At 36.5% G+C, this 21,973-nt stretch overlaps 3 protein-coding genes across 5 annotated transcripts in view; 1 reads left to right on the top strand and 2 right to left on the bottom strand.

The window, feature by feature from the left end:
- LOC132201952 (ankyrin repeat and SAM domain-containing protein 1A-like) overlaps nucleotides 1-5,828 on the bottom strand; it is a 66,356-nt gene extending 60,528 nt beyond the window's left edge. The window contains exon 1 of the mRNA XM_059628522.1: nucleotides 5,354-5,828. Within this exon, the coding sequence (XP_059484505.1) occupies nucleotides 5,354-5,457 (104 nt within the window). The 5' untranslated portion in view covers nucleotides 5,458-5,828. The remainder of the gene's footprint in view (nucleotides 1-5,353) is intronic.
- On the top strand, nucleotides 5,624-11,298 carry LOC132201953 (transmembrane 7 superfamily member 3-like). The gene is made up of 9 exons (XM_059628523.1): nucleotides 5,624-5,829; nucleotides 7,430-7,762; nucleotides 8,799-9,055; nucleotides 9,335-9,509; nucleotides 9,569-9,736; nucleotides 10,084-10,236; nucleotides 10,295-10,392; nucleotides 10,456-10,618; nucleotides 10,773-11,298. The coding sequence occupies exons 1-9, from the start codon at nucleotides 5,739-5,741 to the stop codon at nucleotides 11,021-11,023; spliced, it is 1,689 nt and encodes a 562-aa protein (XP_059484506.1). The 5' UTR covers nucleotides 5,624-5,738; the 3' UTR covers nucleotides 11,024-11,298.
- The window catches only part of LOC132201954 (paired box protein Pax-6), a 58,281-nt gene continuing 47,310 nt past the window's right edge, over nucleotides 11,003-21,973 (bottom strand). For all 3 annotated transcript variants that reach the window (XM_059628525.1, XM_059628524.1, XM_059628526.1), the window contains 5 exons: nucleotides 16,874-17,026; nucleotides 15,043-15,125; nucleotides 13,445-13,665; nucleotides 12,747-12,973; nucleotides 11,003-12,476 (listed from right to left, as the gene is read on the bottom strand). In XM_059628525.1, coding sequence (XP_059484508.1) covers nucleotides 12,388-12,476; nucleotides 12,747-12,973; nucleotides 13,445-13,665; nucleotides 15,043-15,125; nucleotides 16,874-17,026 — 773 coding nt within the window. In that variant the 3' untranslated portion in view covers nucleotides 11,003-12,387. The remainder of the gene's footprint in view (nucleotides 12,477-12,746; nucleotides 12,974-13,444; nucleotides 13,666-15,042; nucleotides 15,126-16,873; nucleotides 17,027-21,973) is intronic.

Genomic DNA, 21,973 nt, shown 5'->3' with positions numbered 1-21,973 from the left:
TATATAAATTCTAATCAACCAGAAAAAGTGTCATCGCCACATCTATGCGCTCAAAATAGTTCTAAGAATCTCTTCTCAGCCTGCTGAACGCAAAACTGCAATAAAACTTGAAGATTTGTGCAACAAATAAAATATGGAGCACCATGAAAATTGCTCCCTCGACTAAAAGACAAATAGACGCACTTCTTATTTAACTTTTAAACAACCAGTAAAAAGTGTCATCGCCACATCTATGCGCTCAAAATAGTTCTAAGAATCTCTTCTCAGCCTGCTGAACGCGAAACTGCAATAAAACTTGACGATTTGTGCAACAAAAAAAATATGGAGCACCATGAAAATTGCTCCCTCGACTAAAAGACAATTAGACGCACTTTTTATATAAATTCTAATCAACCAGAAAAAGTGTCATCGCCACATCTATGAGCTCAAAATAGTTCTAAGAATCTCTTCTCAGCCTGCTGAACGCAAAACTGCAATAAAACTTGAAGATTTGTGCAACAAATAAAATATGGAGCACCATAAAAATTGCTCCCTCGACTAAAAGACAAATAGACGCACTTCTTATTTAAATTTTAAACAACCAGTAAATAGTGTCATCGCCACATCTATGCGCTCAAAATAGTTCTAAGAATCTCTTCTCAGCCTGCTGAACGCAAAACTGCAATAAAACTTGAAGATTTGTGCAACAAATAAAATATGGAGCACCAAGAAAATTGCTCCCTTGACTAAAAGACAAATAGACGCACTTTTTATTTAAATTCTAAACAACCAGTAAAAAGTGTCATCGCCACATCTATGAGCTCAAAATAGTTCTAAGAATCTCTTCTCAGCCTGCTGAACGCAAAACTGCAATAAAACTTGAAGATTTGTGCAACAAATAAAATATGGAGCACCATAAAAATTGCTCCCTCGACTAAAAGACAAATAGACGCACTTTTTATATAAATTCTAATCATCCAGAAAAAGTGTCATCGCCACATCTATGCGCTCAAAATAGTTCTAAGAATCTCTTCTCAGCCTGCTGATCGCAAAACTGCAATAAAACTTGAAGATTTGTGCAACAAATAAAATATGGAGCACCATGAAAATTGCTCCCTCGACTAAAAGACAAATAGACGCACTTTTTATATAAATTCTAATCAACCAGAAAAAGTGTCATCGCCACATCTATGCGCTCAAAATAGTCCTAAGAATCTCTTCTCAGCCAGCTGAACGCGAAACTGCAATAAAACTTGAAGATTTGTGCAACAAATAAAATATGGAGCACCATGAAAATTGCTCCCTCGACTAAAAGACAAATAGACGCACTTTTTATATAAATTCTAATCAACCAGAAAAAGTGTCATCGCCACATCTATGAGCTCAAAATAGTTCTAAGAATCTCTTCTCAGCCTGCTGAACGCAAAACTGCAATAAAACTTGACGATTTGTGCAACAAATAAAATATGGAGCACCATAAAAATTGCTCCCTCGACTAAAAGACAAATAGACGCACTTCTTATTTAAATTCTAATCAACCAGAAAAAGTGTCATCGCCACATCTATGCGCTCAAAATAGTCCTAAGAATCTCTTCTCAGCCAGCTGAACGCGAAACTGCAATAAAACTTGAAGATTTGTGCAACAAATAAAATATGGAGCACCATTAAAATTGCTCCCTCGACTAAAAGACAAATAGACGCACTTTTTATATAAATTCTAATCAACCAGAAAAAGTGTCATCGCCACATCTATGAGCTCAAAATAGTTCTAAGAATCTCTTCTCAGCCTGCTGAACGCAAAACTGCAATAAAACTTGACGATTTGTGCAACAAATAAAATATGGAGCACCATAAAAATTGCTCCCTCGACTAAAAGACAAATAGACGCACTTTTTATATAAATTCTAATCAACCAGAAAAAGTGTCATCGCCACATCTATGCGCTCAAAATAGTTCTAAGAATCTCTTCTCAGCCTGCTGAACGCGAAACTGCAATAAAACTTGAAGATTTGTGCAACAAATAAAATATGGAGCACCATGAAAATTGCTCCCTCGACTAAAAGACAAATAGACGCACTTCTTATTTAAATTTTAAACAACCAGTAAAAAGTGTCATCGCCACATCTATGCGCTCAAAATAGTTCTAAGAATCTCTTCTCAGCCTGCTGAACGCGAAACTGCAATAAAACTTGACGATTTGTGCAACAAAAAAAATATGGAGCACCATAAAAATTGCTCCCTCGACTAAAAGACAAATAGACGCACTTTTTATTTAAATTTTAAACAACCAGTAAAAAGTGTCATCGCCACATCTATGAGCTCAAAATAGTTCTAAGAATCTCTCCTCAGCCTGCTGAACGCAAAACTGCAATAAAACTTGAAGATTTGTGCAACAAATAAAATATGGAGAACCATGAAAATTGCTCCCTCGACTAAAAGACAAATAGACGCACTTTTTATATAAATTCTAATCAACCAGAAAAAGTGTCATCGCCACATCTATGCGCTCAAAATAGTTCTAAGAATCTCTTCTCAGCCTGCTGAACGCGAAACTGCAATAAAACTTGGAGTTTTGTGCAACAGTTAAGATATTGAGCCCCATTAATATTGCTCTCTCGACTAAAACACATATAGACGCTAATTTTATTAAATTTCTAATCAACCATCACAATTGATCAGGCCACTAAAGCCTCTCTTTAAATGACTAAGGAGGGAAATATAAACAACTAATAGTCACAAAAATTCATAATTATTTTGCAAGTCATTGAATTAATGCATAAAAAATAAAAATCTATTGAATGAAATTAAATTGCATATTATTAATTGCGGAGGAAAAATATTTTCCACGGTTGATGCAGCGAATGATTACGCAAAGCTCTGTTGACAAAATTCCAAAGTCATTTCTATCGGAGTGCAAAGCGCAGTCGGCGTCACAGGGAGCGAGTCATGCTTATGTTTTTCCGGCAAATCGCAGCCGCTCTGCTTGATTGAAGTCCATTTCATGAAGTGCAATATTGAGTTGGTCTGCTCTTTGCTGCTTTCAATTTCGCAACAGCGAACGCTGCACCAAAACAAAAAGTGCACGATATGGACTCGGAATGCACAAAATGAAATGCCAGTCGAGAGTTGTTTGGTGCTTCGTGCATGCCCTGGAGTGCCAATGTTCGAAATAGCATCCATTCACATATCGGAGCCGAGTGGATGTTCTCGTAAAACGAGAGCAACAACGATAAGACTCTATATAAAGCTGTTGCCTCTGCATCGGGATTTACGCCGGAATGTGAGCGTTTCTAACTAGAGGCTTGGCTCTGATAAGAGTAATTTTCTCGAAAAAGTTGCTTATCTTGTGGCTGAGCAATGGACATTTATGCTGGATTTTGGAAGGAAAAAAAGCTATATATTTTTTTTTTTTAAATAATGTAATAAAACGGAAATTTGGCTGATTTGAATGAAAGGAAAATAGTTTATTTTTATGTTATGAATGAAAAAAACTACTCAATTTATGTATTTTTGTTGTTGATAGTTATGGAAAATCAAATTAGAATTGGTATGTACTTTTGCTGGCCAGATAAAGTAATATTGAGGCACTTATTAATTTTTAAAAATTTATCCCAAAAAATATTGAAACAAATTAATTTTAATAGCATATAAATAGGCTTCACGTTTTAAGTTTGCATAATAAATAAAAACACATTAACTGCAAAAAAAAAAACAATTTAAAAAAATAAATAAACTTACTAAATTGCTTTAAATAATATTATTTGTCAGAATTATTGACATTTAAAATTATAAAATAAAACATTTTGTACAAAATAACAGTTTTAATATGCTTTGAAATAGTATTATTGTCGCATTTTTAACGTTTTTTTATTAAAACAGTCATAAAAAAGCTAATCATTTTTTAATTTTGATATTGCAAGATTAAAACTCCATATAAATAAATAAGTTTCCGCGTCGAGTGTGAAATGAGGTCAGCTTGCAACGTTTGGTTGTTTGAAGGGAAGGTGTGCGGCGGCGAACGAGGTCACTTGTATGTGTCTGGTTCCCAAATTTGACTGAGTGCAAGGGGTTGCGCCGGCGTGCTAAGGGTGCGGTTGGTACACAGCAGCTGGGAACCCCGGGCGGGCTTGCTGGGGGTGGACTGGCAAGGCAAACGACCTCCTTGCAAATCGATTGCCTTTCTCCACCCCTCGACGGGCCGCTCTTTCAATGAGTGAGTGAAGGAAGAGCCTCTCTCACTTCCTGTCACCGGCCGTCCACTTATTAAAAGCAACAGTAGTTATGATCGAGATTGATAGTTAAATACGCCGAGACCAGGGGCTGACGGACTAGCGAGGGGTGCCGATTGTCAAGGCGCCGGACGTGTTCTCTTAATGCCTCACTTTATTTCGGAACGGCGTTTACGGCCGCGAGCACGCGAACCGTTTACGCTTTTTATCACAACGGCACATCAACTTAATTGAATTCCATTACATTACTCGGACTGACCAAATAATAAAAAGTAAAATTACACATAAAAAAATTAAAATAGTAAAATTATAAAAATAAAATTTAAAAATTGCATTTTAAATTGAAATATTTATATTAAAAAAAAATTATTTCTTTACTTGAAATTAAACAAAAAAATGGTGTAATTAAATTAAAAATAATATTAAATATTTTCATTAAATAATTTAATATATTATTGAATTTTTTATAAATTATAAAAAAAAAACATTCAATAATTTTAATAGTACAGATTTAATATTTCCTTCAGAAATGCGCCTTTCGATTTGGGAGATGCATCGTAGGGGTGAGGGGTGATACGCTACTATCAACCCCTGTGCGTATCATTCTGAGAATGCACATGAGGAACACACCCCGACCACACCCCCTTTTTACCAGGACGTCTCATTAGCTGTCAAAGCGCCATGGAAATGCACTTTTTCTAATTAGTCTTAGACTCGGCAGCCGCCAATGCACCACCCAAGGCCCACGCACACCCTGAGGCACCCTTTGACAGGGCAGTCGTGGCCCGTGCGCGTGCAATAAGGGCTGAAATGACCCCAAAACCGTGAACCCCAATGTTGACACCGCCAAAAGACAACACCCCAGGTGCCAAAAGAGCCCCCATCGACCTCGAGAGGGGCCGACCAAGGCTCAAATAGGTCCGACTAGAATTAATATTGACAATTTAAGTCACAATTCGCCCTTTTCAGTCAAATTTCAGTCAAATTTGGGGTGCGAGCGTCACAAGGGCGGTGCCAAATTGAGCCCTGATGTCAGGGAAAAACGGCTCGGGGGCGCGATTCAGAGCTCGAATCGGACTCGGTAGGGTGAAATTGGGCCTGGGAATCGGTTGGGGCGGCCGCCGGCGGCCGTCGGGTGCACGTACCTGGCCAAAGGGCCACTCCTCTTGGCCCGCTGGCTGAGGATCTTCTCGACGACAGGGATGTTGCCGTTGCGGGCCGCGTCGAGCAGCTCCTGATCCTTGCCCATGGCCCATCAATCAGCAGTGCCGAACAGGCGCCGAACCGACGGGGCCGCGGCCCCGAACTTGCCGAAAAATCACAAAGCAACACGCCAACTTCATTGATCGGGCGCCTGCCATACTCGCACTGTGTTCGGCGCCATCACACAACAGCTGGCGAATTACTCGGACCAGTCGGGCCCGCCCCCCTCCGGCTCCTGCACCAGCAGCTGATCGAACCGCAGAGCTGACGTCGTGGGCCCGTCTGGCCCCGATTGCGTGCCCCCGATGCCCTAGAACGACCCCGCCGATGATCCTCAGGCTGCTGGCCGTCGGCCTCTCGATCCTGGCGGCCGCCCTGGCCGCCGATTTGGCCCCGCTCCAAGTCCGAGACGCCAGCGGTGAGCGTGTGTTTGTTGATTTCATTTTTTTGCTTCGCCAAGTGTGTTTGTGTTTGCCAACAAGGACGGGTTTGGCTGCAAAAAATCGGCAGTCACATGACTTTGCCAAGGTTTAATTTTTAGCTGACACCTCAAGCTCGACTCACGCAGTGAGTATTGATTAAGACGGTACGAGTGTACGGCCTAAATTTACCATACGCGCAAAGGCAATTTATATTCAGATCAAGCAATTCACCAATGAACAGTTCCCTTAAGGGGCAATAAATGAAAAACATGAAAGGTTAATTTAAAAAATATTATTGCTGTTTTAAACATTATCTTCTTCATTTTATAAGAATAATAATTTTTTATAATTTATTAATTTTATTAATATATTAAATTAAATCAATTAACGATACATTAAATTGAATATCCATTATTAATATTATTATTTTTCATTGTCAAAATTGGTTTAAATCAATAAATATAAATTAGTCTTGATATCTCCATCTATGCCTATGGCTGAATTTAAAACAAATACTAATGATGCTCATATCTCAATATAATTAATTCTTAGTATGCTATGGAATTATGAATTATATAATACAATCCTTTTTCTTTTGCAAGGTATTTGAAAATCAAATGAAGTGAAAATAAAGTGATATAATAATTACAAAGAATGGTTTTTTTTTTATTTGTGAAATTTTGGCAAGAAAATCTCCAGCATGCAATATAAAGAAGGTCCGCATTTAATTATTCCTGAAAAAGTGGACTTCAAATTATGATTTTCTCACGTCACTCAAATCCTTTCTATATGAATAATACATTTTCCTTTTAAATTTTTGTCTGATTAAGAAACATCTTTTTATGTTTAATTTTACTATTGATTCCTTGCATTTCAAATTTCAAACACATTTAATAAAGGTTAATTTTATCAAATAAAAATAGAATAACTTTTAGAAAATGGAAGAAAATTAATCAATAATAAAACCCCTTGAATTAATAGCTAATGTTTTCCAATCTCCAATTATTGCAAAAAATTTTAAGTTCTGCATAAAATAAAATAAATAATCAGAAAATTTTGGCGAGGAGAAACTTAAAATGCAAAATAGAAAAGTGCTGCTGATGAGGCTTCAATAGCCGAAACAGCTGTCCAGCACAAAAAAAAATATGGACAGATTGGGGTGGTTTTAAAGAATTTTAATTTTGAGAAATTTTCGCCCTCAATTAAAATTGTTTATTATAACAACAGGAATTTTCTAACTTTTTTACACTGGTTTTGTCTCAGTATCTCGCGTCTCGGAAACGTAATTCCACGTAAAATGCGTTTAGTCATAAGAACTAATTCAAATTATTTCCCGTTCCGAGTGGTTTCTTTGGGTTTTAAATTCTCAAAAAAGAAAATTGTAATTGAAAGAGCAAAAAAAATTATTGGTTAGGTTTTTTATTTTGGTTTAATAAATCGAGTACAAGTAGATATTTTTTAATATTCAATGTGGATTAATTTGATAATTTATTATTATTATTATTTTTGAAATTAAAACCTCTATATTCACTAAAAACAATGAAATAAAATGAAGAGAAAATTCTGTTAAACGGTGTGAATTTCTTTTGTTATCAGATGGTGACGTGATTCCCTTCATTTTTGGCGGTTCCCCCGCCGACGACATGCTGATGGAGGAAATCAGGGTGATCCCCGTGCTTGGCAAGGTGACCCTGACCGCGCCCAACCTGCCTGCCAACGTGCGCTTCGTGCTCTTCCAGGCGCACTCGTACCTCTACAACGTCACCCTTTCGTACAACGCAGCCCTTTTGCCAGGCGAACACATCAACGGCACCAACGTGGGTTTGCTGGCTCAGCCCGTCGCGAAAACGGCCCAGGTCATTCTGTACAATTTCAACATTGAGGCCAACGCCACTGTCCTCATTGCTGCCAAGGTGCTCAAAATGGATGGTAGGAAACGATTTATTATTTTAATTTTTTTATTTTTTATGAGAAAAATCAGTATCTTTTTAATTTTAAACAATTTTTAATAATGTAAATTTTTTATTAATGAAGTATATTTGAAGCATAGAAAAAAATTAACACTGCTCAATGCTCAATTCATTTACTAGCTGATTTCCATACATTTTTCACTAATCTGTGAGGCAATGTGTTTAAAAAATTGTATATTTTGTCCTGGGAATTGGAACTAAAGTTAAACTTGCGGGGAACATTATTCAGATAACAATTAATTTAGAATTTAGCGGAATTTATAATCTAAACCGGCTAAAATAAGTTGTATCTTGAAATTTACTAACAAATGAAACAAATAACTTACAATTAATATAATCTAATAATTTTTTTAAATAATATGCTTCTTTTAACTTTTTAATAAATTTACCATAAATTATTATAATTTTTTTTTTTTTACACATTACATTTTCATTGATTTTCATAAAGTGTCTATGGTGAAATTTCTAGTAATTTTATATTTTATAGACTTTTTTTTATGTATATTTAATTGTGTTAAACATTTTAAATTACATAATCTTAATGAGTGAATCATGATCGACATGGGTGTGCTTAGACGCGGTGATTTAATTAAAATATTAATTTCATACATTAATGAATTTTTTTTTTTTAGGGTCAGGCCAAAGTCTTGTCGGCCTGTGCCCTTTATTGGTGGTACAGAAGGCACCACCCATTTTTTTTTTAATTTTTTTAGGTTCAACTTTATTAAAAAAATCATCATTTTTGCTGGCATATCCTTAATTTTGGCCGACGCGATGATGACAAAACAAAGCTGTAAATTAAAAAAGAGAAAAAAGATTAAGAAAGGATTTGGATTAGGTTGGGGAAGGTCAGATTTTAATTTTTTTATGGTTGGTTGGATTTACAAATAAATATAAATAAACATATTTTATCAATTATATACATTCAGTCAAATAATTCGTAAACTTTGTTTGATGCCCTTCATGATATAAATTTTTTTAATATGTGTTCTCAGTTCCCATTCCTGGGGGTTGCAACATGGAGTTCAACACCAAATTGGCTCCGTACCTGCAGGTCACTTACACGAGTGACCTGATTATGATGAAGAGTCAACTTGCTGCGCCGCCGCTGCCTTACTCGTGCAGATCTAGTCTGCTTGACTACGACGTTTACCATTTGTACCTGGAGGAGCGCGACTTCACGGGGGCCACGTACTTCGAGGGTGTCCGAAAAATGCTGACGCCAAGCAGAATTGCTCAGCATGCTAAAAAGGTAGGACTTTTTCCTCAACATATATTTAATTTCTTAAAACTAAAAAAAAAATGTAGTGAAAAAATTTATTTTGCTATAAATAGATGTTATAAAGAAATTTCCATGGTATTTATTTTTTTAAGGGCAATATTAAAGTTTTCTCATAAATTTAATTCATTGAAATTTCTTTCATTTTTTCCAACAATTTGGCAAAAAAAATTAATTTAACATTAAAATTTTCTTCACGAATCTGTTGTATTTCTCATTCTTATGATTATTCTTTAATTCTGTATCAATCAGGTACCTGAAATCCTGGGTATGCCCGTGATAGAGAGAACTTTCAGTGCCTACTCGGGAACAGGGTCCGTTTACGTGGTGGTCGCGCGGGGTGAAAAAGACGTCGCCGCCGCGTACGTCCCTGCCGTCACTTACGCATGCAGCGTCGTCTACTGGGACGACACGTGCGAGGTCCTCAGTGAGTTAATTTGAAAATTACCAAATTATATAGTTAGGAAAATAAAAAATCTCTTTTAGCCACAACTTTTTCCAAACTTCTGTGTGCCATCATTCTTTTCCTCGGACTGTTCATCTGCTTTGCGGGCCACTACTATTTCAAAGCAGAGATGTTCGTCTTTGGATTCTTGTCTGGAGGGTTGGTTGCCTACATTCTGGTTGCCCTGCCCGGAAAGTTTGATTATGGAGGTAAGTGAGTTTTGTATGGAAATTTTGAGAAGCGTCCAAATTTTTATTGCTATTGTAATTATTACTGTCAATAACATTTTTATTATTATTATTACTACTTATTTTATTATTATTATTAATTATTATTAATTCAGGCTTTAAAATTAATAGCAATTTGATTAAAAAAATCAATTTTTTCCTTTATCTTTTCAGGTCTTTTTTTCTTCAAAATTTACTTTAACTGCTTTTAGGTTTCCATCAGCATAATTTTATTTATTATGTTTTTATTTATAAAGAGCCTTAGGGAAATTCCACGCATTCGTTTCATACTTGACAATTTTGCGGATGACAAGTTTTCATTTTCGCAGGACATCTCGCCATATCAGTTTTGATAGGCGCAATTTTCGGAGCCTTTTGGCTGTCACTGTGGTGGTTCTACGGCATCCCGGCCATTTCCACCTTGCTGATCACACTCACCTTGGGCTACCTTGTTGCCTCGACGGTCTTCTTCTCCGGAGCAGGTAGCGAAAATAGTAGAGCTCTCTCACTTATCCGAAAAAAAATGTGATTTAATTCCAGCCGACATCAGCGTGTTTCAAAACCAAATCAACTATTGGACGGCTTTCCTCTGCATAGTGGTGGCGGTGCCGATTTTCATGGTCATGGCTGCCCATGTCGTAAGTTGAATAAATCAGACTAATCTTGGCATATTAAAAGGTGACGCATCCTTTTTACTCTAGTCAAACATCGTGGCGTGCAGTATTTTCGGGGCTTACGCCATCATCGCGCCGATTGATCACTACGTCGGGTCCAACCTCAAGTACATCATCATCAACACCGTGAGAAAGGCCACAAATCCAGACTTCAAGTCTGCAATTGTTGATCCCCCATTCCAGACGAGAGGTATTCAAAGATTTATCAAAGGGAGGATTACGAGAAGAAAATTAAAAAAATCATTAATTTTATTTTTTACTGGAAATGAATTATTTTAATCTTTAGAATGAAATTTGATAAAAATTGTTGTTTCAAACAGTTTTGACCCCGATTCTATTTCCAGATCTGATTTTGAGCATCACATGGGCAGTCCTTGCCCTCCTGGGAATCTGCGTCCAGTTCTACCTGCACCGGAACAAACCACCCTTCCCGCCGCCACCCTACACAGTGCTCCAGGACCAACGTGATAGACTGGCCCTCGAGAATGACCCTCTGCTGCCTTCGAGGCCGACCAACGTCTACGCCTCGGTGTCCATGGGTGACGACAGTGTTTTCGAATCGCCTCAGCCGGGCCCTTCGGGTGTCACCAGATGATCAAAGAAGTGCCAATTTACATATATATATTTTTTTTTAAACTAGAGAAAAATTAAACTTTTACAAGATAGTAATTCATTTATTGGTATCTTGCGTCTACACATATTTTTAATAATTATTATTTGGCTACACTCGCTAGAACACTTATTATTTTTATGTTGTTGTTATACAGTAATCACAGGATAACATCTTATTATTGCAAATCAAACACTGCTTCTTTTTTTTTTTGTCAATAAAACGGAGAGAACGAAGGGGTCTCTATTTTTATACACGAACTGTGATTTTCGTTTGCTGCACACAAAATCTCTCGGTGAAAGTAATGGTAAAGTCTCTACTGGTAAATTCCTGTTCCTTCTTTATTATGATCTTCACCAATACATTGCTTCACATGCAGTTTGGGATATAATGAATACGATGCTGGGATCTTATCTCTTTATACACATTTATACAAAGGAGCAGCATGCATTGCAGGAGGGAGGGAGGGTTGAATCGGGGGGAGGGTCTCGTTTCATTGTATTCGATCGGGGGCGATTTGAACTATTTGCCATCATTGTCTACTAATATAGCGATAACAACAACCAGTTCACAACTCTTATACAAAAAAGCAAGAACTCTGTTTCGTTCACACAATACAAGTCTGCAAGATTCAATTTTTTTTATATTAATATATTTATAACTGCCTATCTCTCGATATTTTATAATTACAGCTAGTGTTCAGGCCTAGTTGAGACGTGTGTGAGATTTGAAATATGTACAGGACAGGGGGTGAAGCAGGCCAAAATTAATTTCAAATTAATTACCGCAAATAATTTTGACGCGGTGCTTTTCATGCCATACAATTGTTTCAGTTCCACATATGACATTTATATATATATTTAAATATTTTACAGAAGAATTAATTTTTGTCGATTTTGCTACGATATAAAATTGGCCTGCTCTGCAAGTTGAACAGTTATTGCACATATTAAAATTACTCCATCTGCGGCAATAGACAATTTACTTTGCGCTCTTTCAAGTGAATCAAAACATTTTATAACTCTATCCGATTTTTGTATCTTCACCTCAATACAACCTTGATTACCGGGATGTTGCTTTCTTTTTGTTTGGTCGTTGAAACTGTGTGTGTGTGAGAGAGAGTAAAAAGAGAGTTTTTGAGTTTCTCCTCCTCTTGGGGGGTACGATTGGTTAACAGATGTGCTTCGGTTAATTCAAACTGAGAGTTCAAGAGTCTATGCCTGAGATATGGGTGCTTGCTGGCTCTCGGTCACATTCGCGGCGGGATCGGCGCCTGGCGATGGCGTTCCCGGCTGCGCATGGTTTTCCAACAGGAAGCAGCGGCTGTGTGGAAAACCGAAAAGCTGAGATCACTGAATCCGAGGCCAGTAATTCGAGGTCAGGTCGGGGTTCTGGCTCGGGATTTGTACTGGCACCGACACTCCCGCAGATATCACTCCTGAAACAACAAAAAAGAAAATATTTTTTTCAGTTCGCTAAGTTTTTGACCAGTCAAAAAAAGCATGACCCTTTTACAAAATTAATCAACATGAAACCCAGTAAGAAATTCATTAAAAATAAAATTTAAATAAAAAAGCAAGTAAAGCAGAAATTTTCTGAATCATCCAGAAACTGAGGAGTTTAAAAAAAAAATTTATGCAATTTTTTTTTTGTATTCCTTCTTTTTTCTTTTTAACAATAAATATAGATTTTAATTGTTGTTCTGTACCTGTGGTGGATGCTGAAGTGGTGGTTGGCGAGCCGTAGGAGGCGTGATGAGAGGCGCCCTGCGCGGCGGCGGCCACGGCCGAGTTGCACGCGGCCGCGGCGGCGGCTGCCCGCGAGTTGTAGGTCGAGCTGAGCGAAGACAGGGGGTCGTGGAACATGTAGGGGTAGCCCGAGTCCCTCTGCTGCAGACAACTGCCACTCATGCTGCTCAAACTGGTCGACATGGAACTGCAAACATCCATCACACGTTTTCATCACGCACCGCTGATCGTCAGATATCGGATGGGTTTTGATCGCGAGAAGGGCGAGGGAGAGGGTGAAAAAAAATATCGAAAGCAATAAAATGCAGCGAGCGAGTTTCATTTTTCTGATTGCAATCGCTAATGGAGTAGGTGCATTTTCCTGATTGTTTTTCAGAATTCGGTGTATATTGACGGAACCATTTAAAATAATACAATTATACTAATTTTTTTTACAAATAAAACAAAAATTTTAAAATTTATAAGTTTTGACACAAGAAATACGATATAAGTGAATTATTTTCAGTTCATTCAAAAAGGGTTTTCTATAATTCTCAAGTCGATTTAAAATGATATAGATAAATATCGGCGATTTTTCCAATGAAATCAGTCTTTTTTTAAACAAAATTTGCAAAATTTAGTGATCTATTTGGGCAAAATTGATTGATCCGAGACTGACCTGTAGGTGTCTGCCATGGTTGCAATCGGCTGCGGGATCGATGGGTACATCGAGTTGAAGCCAGCAGGGTTGATGGGCAGTCTGGTGGCAGCAGCGGCCGCAGCGGCTGCGGCCGCCGCGCTTGATGGTGTGCTCGAACTACCCACTGGATCCACGGATCGACGCTGATTGCGCAGTTTCTCTTCCCTTCGCCACTTTGCCCTGCGGTTGCTAAACCACACCTAGAGCAACACAGCAGAAATTCATTGTTACGGTTTATTGAATAAAATAAATATTAATTATTTTATATTTCGACTTTATAAATATTGAACTTTATAATCATGCTTTGACCGCCTGCCTCTAATTGCAGTTTTGTAATGACACTGCTTTTAATTTGATCAGTAAAATTATATTATATAATTTATTTAATTTTCAATAAAATTACCGTTACCGATATTGTGCTCAAAATAACATATTTTAAATAATTTAATTCCAAATCGAACAAATAAATAATATTTAAAAATGTATTATTTTTAATAATAAATATTTACATTGAAAATAAGTAACTAAAATTAACTGTTTAAATACAAAATAAATATTTATTTTATAATTTATTAAATTTTTAATAGAATTACCGATATTGTGCTCAAAATAACATATGTATATTATTTTAAATAATTTAATTCCAAATCAAACAAATAAATAATATTTAAAAAAAATATTATCTTAATAGTAAATATTTACTTTGAAAATAATTAACTAAAATTAATTGGTTAAATAAAAAAATTAATATTTTTAATAAACAGCTTGTAAAATTTTTTAAATAATTTTTGTTTTCATTTTCTTCTTCGGTACGGTACAAAAATGAATTTTGATTTGCAAATTGGGCATTTCCGCGCAATTCTGCTGCAGAGATGAAATAAACGAGCTGGATGAGGGAATTCGCGCGCGTCGGCAGTGCAATAATAAGTCGGTGGCGCGGGCGCGAGGAATTAATTACGGCAAAGAGCGGTGGTTGTTTGCAGGGATTTTACAGTTGCGCACTTTTAAAGATTGCACGGCAGCGCGTGAAATTCCACAAGGGGAAAGACACATAATGAAATAACAGGGCGGGCGAGAGCGCAAAGCGACGCCCGGCGACACAGAGAGAGCAGATTTTTAATTTCCCTTTCGTGCTGCCCGGCGCTCCGGTATTTGCATTTACTTTCAGAAATGTTTTTTTCTGATGGAATATTAATTGGAAAAAGAGAGAGCCAGGCGTGTCACCATGCAAATCGAAAAAAGGCCAAAGCTCCGAAATCAAAGAGGCTTTTAATCAAACAGTTCAGATGCAAATTAATTGGAATTTTTTAAAGAAAATCGTTTGTTGAGCAATGTTTACTCTTTGCAGCTCAAATAATGTGCAATCCAGGTGCGCTACATTGCATTTATGTACCGTACAGTGGGATTTATGTTGCAAAGCCGGAGTGCGACGGATTTATTAATGTGATTGGCTGTAGCCGCCGGCAAACGGATTATTTAGATACAGATTAATGGAGCGCGCCTTGGGCTGCTGCTGATAAACTTATTATGTACATAACACACACGTCCAATCGCAGGACTCACACACACACACTCACCTGTATTCTGGCCTCGGGAAGTCCAATCTTCTCAGCCAACCGCTCCCTAGCGAATACGTCTGGGTAGTGCGTCCTCTCGAACTCTGAATTCAAACAAACCACACCTGCGTCATAATTCTTTGCCTATTCTCGACCAACCAAAATACTAAGAATATTTATTTTTTAATCAAAATTTCACGGGAAAAGTAACTGGACCAATATAATTTTGCAAATTTTGCAAAAAACCCATCAATTTCCTTAACTGTTTTTTGATGTGAATTAAATATTTAATATTATTATTAAATATAAAATTACTTCTTCCAAAGGAAATAAAAATTTGAAGCATTAAGGTCACGATGGCATTTTTTAAGTTTAATTAACATTTGGATTAGACTGTAATTTTTAAATCTATTTAATTTAAATTTGCAAACATCTCATCAGCCTTAGATTTTAATGTCCAGCTTCCAGAACAATTTTCTGTAAAATATGTTTGCTTTCGTTTAATGTTTAATGAATCAAATATGAATTTGAATTGGAAGAACCCTTAAAAATAATTACTTGTAAATTTTTTTACAAATATTTTCTAAGAAAATCGTGTTGTTCGTATTTCATTTGAAATAAACAAGCCAAATCACATAATTATGATTGTAAAAAGTGATTGATTTTCTTATCCATCAAATCTGAAAGCAACAATTCCCTGTGTGCACCAATTTAATTCCATTCTCGGAAAAGCCGAAGCCGTTAGCAAGGTTGTTTGCATACAAACACGCAAGGGTATGTATTTGGCGAAACGCTGATGAAACTTTTTGGCCTTTGTGGAGTGCTCGTGTGTGTTTTTATTTGAATAAGATGATGAATGATATGGATGAAGAAGAGCTAGCGAGAGAGAAATACCCGGGATTTGCTGTGCGTGCATGGAAAGTTTTCGGTTTACACGGGATTTATAATGTCAACATGTGGCAGAGAGCTAAACAGCATCTACTCGCGCCGAGAGAGAGCAGAGAAGAGCCGCTTTCATCATAACTTGAGATGAAAGTGCTGTGTGAATATACGTATGTGCACCAGCAGAGCTTTTAGCTGCGCAAAGTGGAGGAGGCAAAAGTTTCTTCGCCGGAATCTCCGCGCGGGCGGAGAGAAAGAGAATGGATTGTTGCGAGAGAGGGAAGAAAAATAGCCGCGGATAAAAGCGAAGAAAATGAAATGAATCTTGTCGTTGAGATCTCATCGCTGTCTCGAAACCTTTCTTTCTTTCTTTCTTTCTGTTCCAACCCCTGCCCCCCGTCGACCATGAGCAAACGCTGCGCCGCAAAACTCCCCAGAGACGCGAAATTAAACCCGTAGGCAATGAGATTTGTTCTTTGCCCTGAGACGACTTTTCTTCTTTCTTTCGCTCTCCGTTTTCTTTTTTCTCTCCACCCGCCTTCATAGTGATTTCTCGGGCGATGCGATTTCCATCTCTAAGCCGCAAAAAGTGCGCGGCACCGCTTGCTTTTCTTCAATAAAGGTACTTTGCTCTCTTTCTCTAAGCCCAGCTTTTGGTCAGTGAGATTCCTCCTATACTTTAATTGCCCCCCAAGAGTGCTTTTCTAGATCAAAATCTAGTATTAATTATGAACTTTTGGCTGATTTTTAGTCTGCATGAGATTATAAATTAAGTATGGTTCTTAATTGCTTGAAATTCGTAAAATTGTTTTATTTTTAAATATTGAGGAGCGTTTTTTCCTATAATATATTCATTTAAATTAGCAAGGAACCCAACAATATTACAAATACCATGTTTATATAATTTTTTTTCTTTTGATAAATCTATTATTTGCTTTTTTGCAAAACAAAAGAATGTTGGTTCGCTCACCTTTCTCCAGAGCTTCGATTTGTTCGTTGGTGAATGACGTCCTGTTTCGCTGCAATTTGCGTTTCAACCGCAGTCGCAGTTGCGAATCTTCGTCGCCAGAAGAGTTGTGCTCCGAGTTGCCGTCTGAAGTGCTTTCATTGATCACGCCATCCACTGTGAACAAAATTTTTATCATTAGCTTCGTTTTCATAGTTAAAGAGAACTAAAAATTCAATTCACTTGTCGTTTTTAGAATGATATCCTATTAATCGCTATTAATAATTCACAATTCGTAAATATTACAATTCGATTTTAATATTTTTACTTATATAGCCTCCTTATTATTGAACTGTAAATTGTCATAACTGAAAAGTGCATGCCAAAATTTAACCAGTCCAAAATTGATAATATATCATGTCTCATGTTCCTTGCGATTACAAATTTTGGGTTTATTTATAAGTTATTTAAAAGAAAAAAAATTGAATTAAGTATTGGGGGACGAATTAAAATGCAATAAACAAGGTTATGGAAAAAAACAATATAAAAAAGGAACTTGATTTTAGATTATAATTTTAAAAATAATGATATATTATAGAAAAATATATTAATTTGATATAATTATTATATTAAAAATAGTAGTTTTTTTTAAGTTTAAATTTATAAAATTAAATTATTAAATTTAAAAATAAAATTTTAATACTACAATTTCTATACAGCAAAATAATTTTTAAACAAACATTATCTCATTATTATGCATCTTGCTTAATATGCACAAAAGTAAAATTTTAGTGGAGCGCGACAACTGCCATCAATTCAAAAGCTTTTTATTTGCACCCCTGGCGTGCCTCTAGCTTTCATCACAACACGAGAGAGAGAGATAATCCATTTTTGAGCAGATATTGGATTATCCACCCAGAACGCACCCCTTGCTCGTTCGGCTCGGTTGCGCCGGCTTGCGTCGCGTTACGCGCCGACAAAACGGATCTCGCGAAATATAATAAAACATTATTTGCTCTTTCATGTTGGGCACCGCTAATTAGATCACAATGATGCAGTCGGTTAAATTGCGACCCCTGCGGGACGATAAACATGCTCGCCTATTTATAATACTTATCGCCGCGAGGGTTGTGACGCGGCGCGGGGTGGGTGGGTGGGTGGCGAATTTCTGTTGCCACGCAAAATGACACACATGGTTTGTTTACACATGAAAGGACACCCAATCTCGAGTCATCAGAAATACAATTGAGATCGCATTGTTTGTCCCTCGCATTTATTTTATTAATATACGTATCGCAGGATCTCCGACGTGCGCTCCAAATATAACAAGAGGGAAACCCACGCGTACATGTTACTCAAAGAGCAGCTAATGAATTATTCCATCCAGAAGCTGCGTGACAGATGGTGAAAGTAATGCCAAAATATTTGTACATAAATATGACGAGATTGGATAAATTGTTGGTGATTGTTTTGTAAAATATATTAATGTCATTTTTCCGAATTTGAAAACACTGAAATCATTTTCAAAAGATTAAAATTAGTGTAAAATATTTTATTTTTAAATTGCAAGATTTTGTTAAAAGTAAATCTAAAATGAGAATATGTAATACTAAAAATTCTGTAATATCTTGAATATTCTAAAACAATTAAAACACTTATTATTTGAATTATTAACTTTAATTATAAAATATATTATAATTTTTTATTATTATATGCAATTATATGAATAAAACATTTTTAGTAATGATTTAAACAACCATTTTCATTAATTTGCTTAATTTTTAATTTTATTTTACCGCGGCGGCCGTATCTCTTTTGATGTCGGGCGTTTTAGCAGACATCTGCTAGTTGTAAACCCTTTCTTCTCTTTTTTCCAATTTAAAATTTTTGTATTGACCGAGAAGAATAAATAATAATAATAATAATTATTTGCAGAATGCAATAAATTGAATGTTCAAGTAGAAAAATATTGGCATGTAATGTAAACGCGTATTGCAAGGGAAGTTTTGTCTTTCGACTCATCACTTTAATAATATTTATTCTTCTCGGTCAATACAATAATTTTAAATTGGATATAAATTGACTTTATTTCACTTAGTTAATAAATAAATAATTTGTGAAGATATTTTTATTAATAGATTTTTGTAGGGAAAATTTGCTATTTACAAAATGTAGTTTTCTCTTTTGCTTCTTTCATTTAATTACATACTAAATAGTTCGTTTTTAAGATAAATAACATTTCCGCTAATGGTTTTGCTGGTTACATTGAAATTTTCTGAATTCCTTTTTTTCTTCAGAAAATATGTTAAACTTTCGGTAGTTTCTTTTCGTTTTTTGGTCATCTGAAAAAAAAATGAGACGAAAATCTTTTTGTTCTTCAACTTGGTAAGGTTTCACTCGAGTATGAAAAAGTGGCCTGTGTACTTAAATTGTATGCGAGTTCAGGGCGATACGCTCGCTCACTCGGCGCGTATCCCCAATATTGAGCAAGAGGATTAGTCGGAACGAAAATTCTCTTTGTGTCTCATGCACAGTTGAGTCTGGCAAGGTGTTTGCTTTTGCGGGGCCATGCTTAATTACACACCTTTAGAACAAGGTGCATACATACAAGTGATATGGATTAAAGAGGTGTTGTCGGAGTCCCCTGCAAACAAAGAGCAGCACACGCCGGCAGCATTAGATTCGCATCTCCCACCAGCTCGTACTCCCTTGGCTCGCTGCTAAACGCGTGAAACGCCACCGCATTTGCGACGCTTTTCGCTCGCCCAGCGCCACTCTAAATTTACCTACTAATTTGTGACATGCGGGCGTATAATAGGTGCGCCCAAGACCACTTGGAGAGGAATAATTAATTTAATAAGCACTTACATAAACTTGTGGAATTCATGAATTAATATTATTTATGCTACAAAAATAATCAAGCGTAAAAAAAGGCAGAAATTGTGACCAAAATTTTGACATTTCTCTAATATTTGTTTTTAAATTTTCAAATTTGTAGACGAAAATCAGAAGTGACAGAAATTTCTTGAAAGTAATGATAATTTCTGTTTGTTTAAATGAAAGTTATTTTAATTTAAAGCATTAGCTTATTTTGAAAAAAAAAATGATTGTCTATTTTTACAATAAAACTTATTTAATGGGAAACGCGAATGTTCTGAAATTACAATAAAAATATTTCCTCTGAGAACGATGACATTCATTTTTGCCATTTAATTGAGACATTTAAAACCAATTTACTTTTCCATCTCAAAATTTCATAAATTTAATTTTAAGTCAGAAATTAAGAAAACAGAGCAACACAAACTTGGCTTGGATCTTGATTTTTCCAAAGCTAAAGAAATTATTATTATTATTGTTGTTGTTTATTTGTCCAAATTGTTACATCAAATTTAAGAATTTTTGGTAACTCTCGCTCACTTTGGTTTCTTAAATTATTCAACGAAATTAAATTTACTTTTAAATAAATGTATAATTGGAAATGAAGAGATCGGGCTTTTCCTTGTTGCAAAAAATTGTTTTTATTAAAAAAAAAAAAACCTGGCCCGATCTCTGCTTCATTTCCATGATCATCTCCTCGAGTGTCAACTTCTTCAAACTAATATATAATTGCTTTGTTTTCTTGGAAACGGAACAAAAAATAAATTGTATCACTCTAAAGTTGCCTTTTGTCAATTCATTACACATTACAGAATTTCAAAATATGAGAACAGAATGAGCAGAGTTGATAAATCACATGATATCAAAGAAGTTGCAGATTCAAGGGAAACTGTGATTTTAATTTGAGCCTTATTTCTCATATAAATATGAAACATAAATAGTATTCCAGGAACGCAAAAAGCCTCACAATCCAATCGAACGATTATATTAAATCGGGAGGAAATGCCGGTGCGCGTTTCGGTGGCGCTGCCCTTGGAGCTACACAAATGAAAGAGGAGGCGCAGAAGCGTGGCGATAAAAACAATCGGCGCGGAAGATTCGGCGAAACAAAAGGCGAATTTGGCGCTTTTGACGTTTAATTAAAATTCTAGCCTAATCAGGGAGGAGCGTCGACGGGAGATTGCGTATAGTGGCAGCAGCGGCTGAAATGAACAAACATTTCTTCCATCCGACTGCTCATTCCATCTAAACACGTAATTGTGTTGGTCGTAAATTCCATCAGTGGGCCCTCGCTGCTGCTGCCGCTGCTACCGACCGGGGGTGGCGGAGGGTGGCTGAGCAGCGAGCGGGGGTGGAGGAGGAGCACCTCGCCCTCTCTTTCGGGCCCCGCAATCTGCTACAGGGGAGGCAGAACAAGCACCGCGTGGCGGCAATCCGAGCAGCGGCGTTCCACACCGTTTCCATGGTTACCCCCGGCGCACCCCCGCAAAATGAGCCCGAGGAGATGAACCGACGAGGGTGGTGGTGCACAAAAATATTGCGTATCTGATTCCATTTTGCATCGCCCAGTGCATTTTGGCCGCACGCCTCGCTGCCTCACAATTTGCCAATCGAGCCGAGCTAGGGGCGCATTTTCGCCGACAACTTACTCTCGCTTTTCGGACTAGATCTGCAGCAAAAGAATTGCTTTGCACCCGCCGACGAAAGTAACGCGCTTTGCTTCGCCGGGCTTATATTGATTATTAAATAAAACACGGGCACGCTTTTCTCGCTTCTGTGGCCACTTTTCCAGCATGAACGAGCGTGAAATCAATTCTGTACTTCTCTTCTGTTTGCTCATTTATTTGAAACTTGTGTTTCCTCTCATCAAGTCCATTTTCCAGTGGCTTATCCTGATGAGTATTTAGATATTAACGATTTAATTATGTTATTGAAAAAACACAGAACGTTAATTAAATTGTACTTTTTCTTCTCCAAGTTTAATAAAATTAATCAATTGAATTTACGAATTTCATCATCAAATGGCATCGATTGCAGACTACACGTACTATAGGATAACTATCAAATTTCATTCTTGACGTTCAATGCAATCTTGACTTAATTAATTCAATTTTCAATCTATTATCAACTACATGTTAGAAATTAATCTTTAAATTTACTTTAAATTACAAATTAACCAATTATATTAAAAGAAAATTTTAAAAAAATAACAAAATAAATAAAATTTTAATAGAAAACTGATTTAAC

The sequence above is a fragment of the Neocloeon triangulifer genome, unplaced genomic scaffold (assembly GCF_031216515.1).
Source record: "Neocloeon triangulifer isolate White Clay Creek 2 clone unplaced genomic scaffold, ASM3121651v1 ptg000014l, whole genome shotgun sequence".
NCBI classification, from domain to species: domain Eukaryota; kingdom Metazoa; phylum Arthropoda; class Insecta; order Ephemeroptera; family Baetidae; genus Neocloeon; species Neocloeon triangulifer.
Note: the sequence above shows the minus strand (reverse complement) of the source record. Positions and strands in the feature narration are given on the sequence as shown.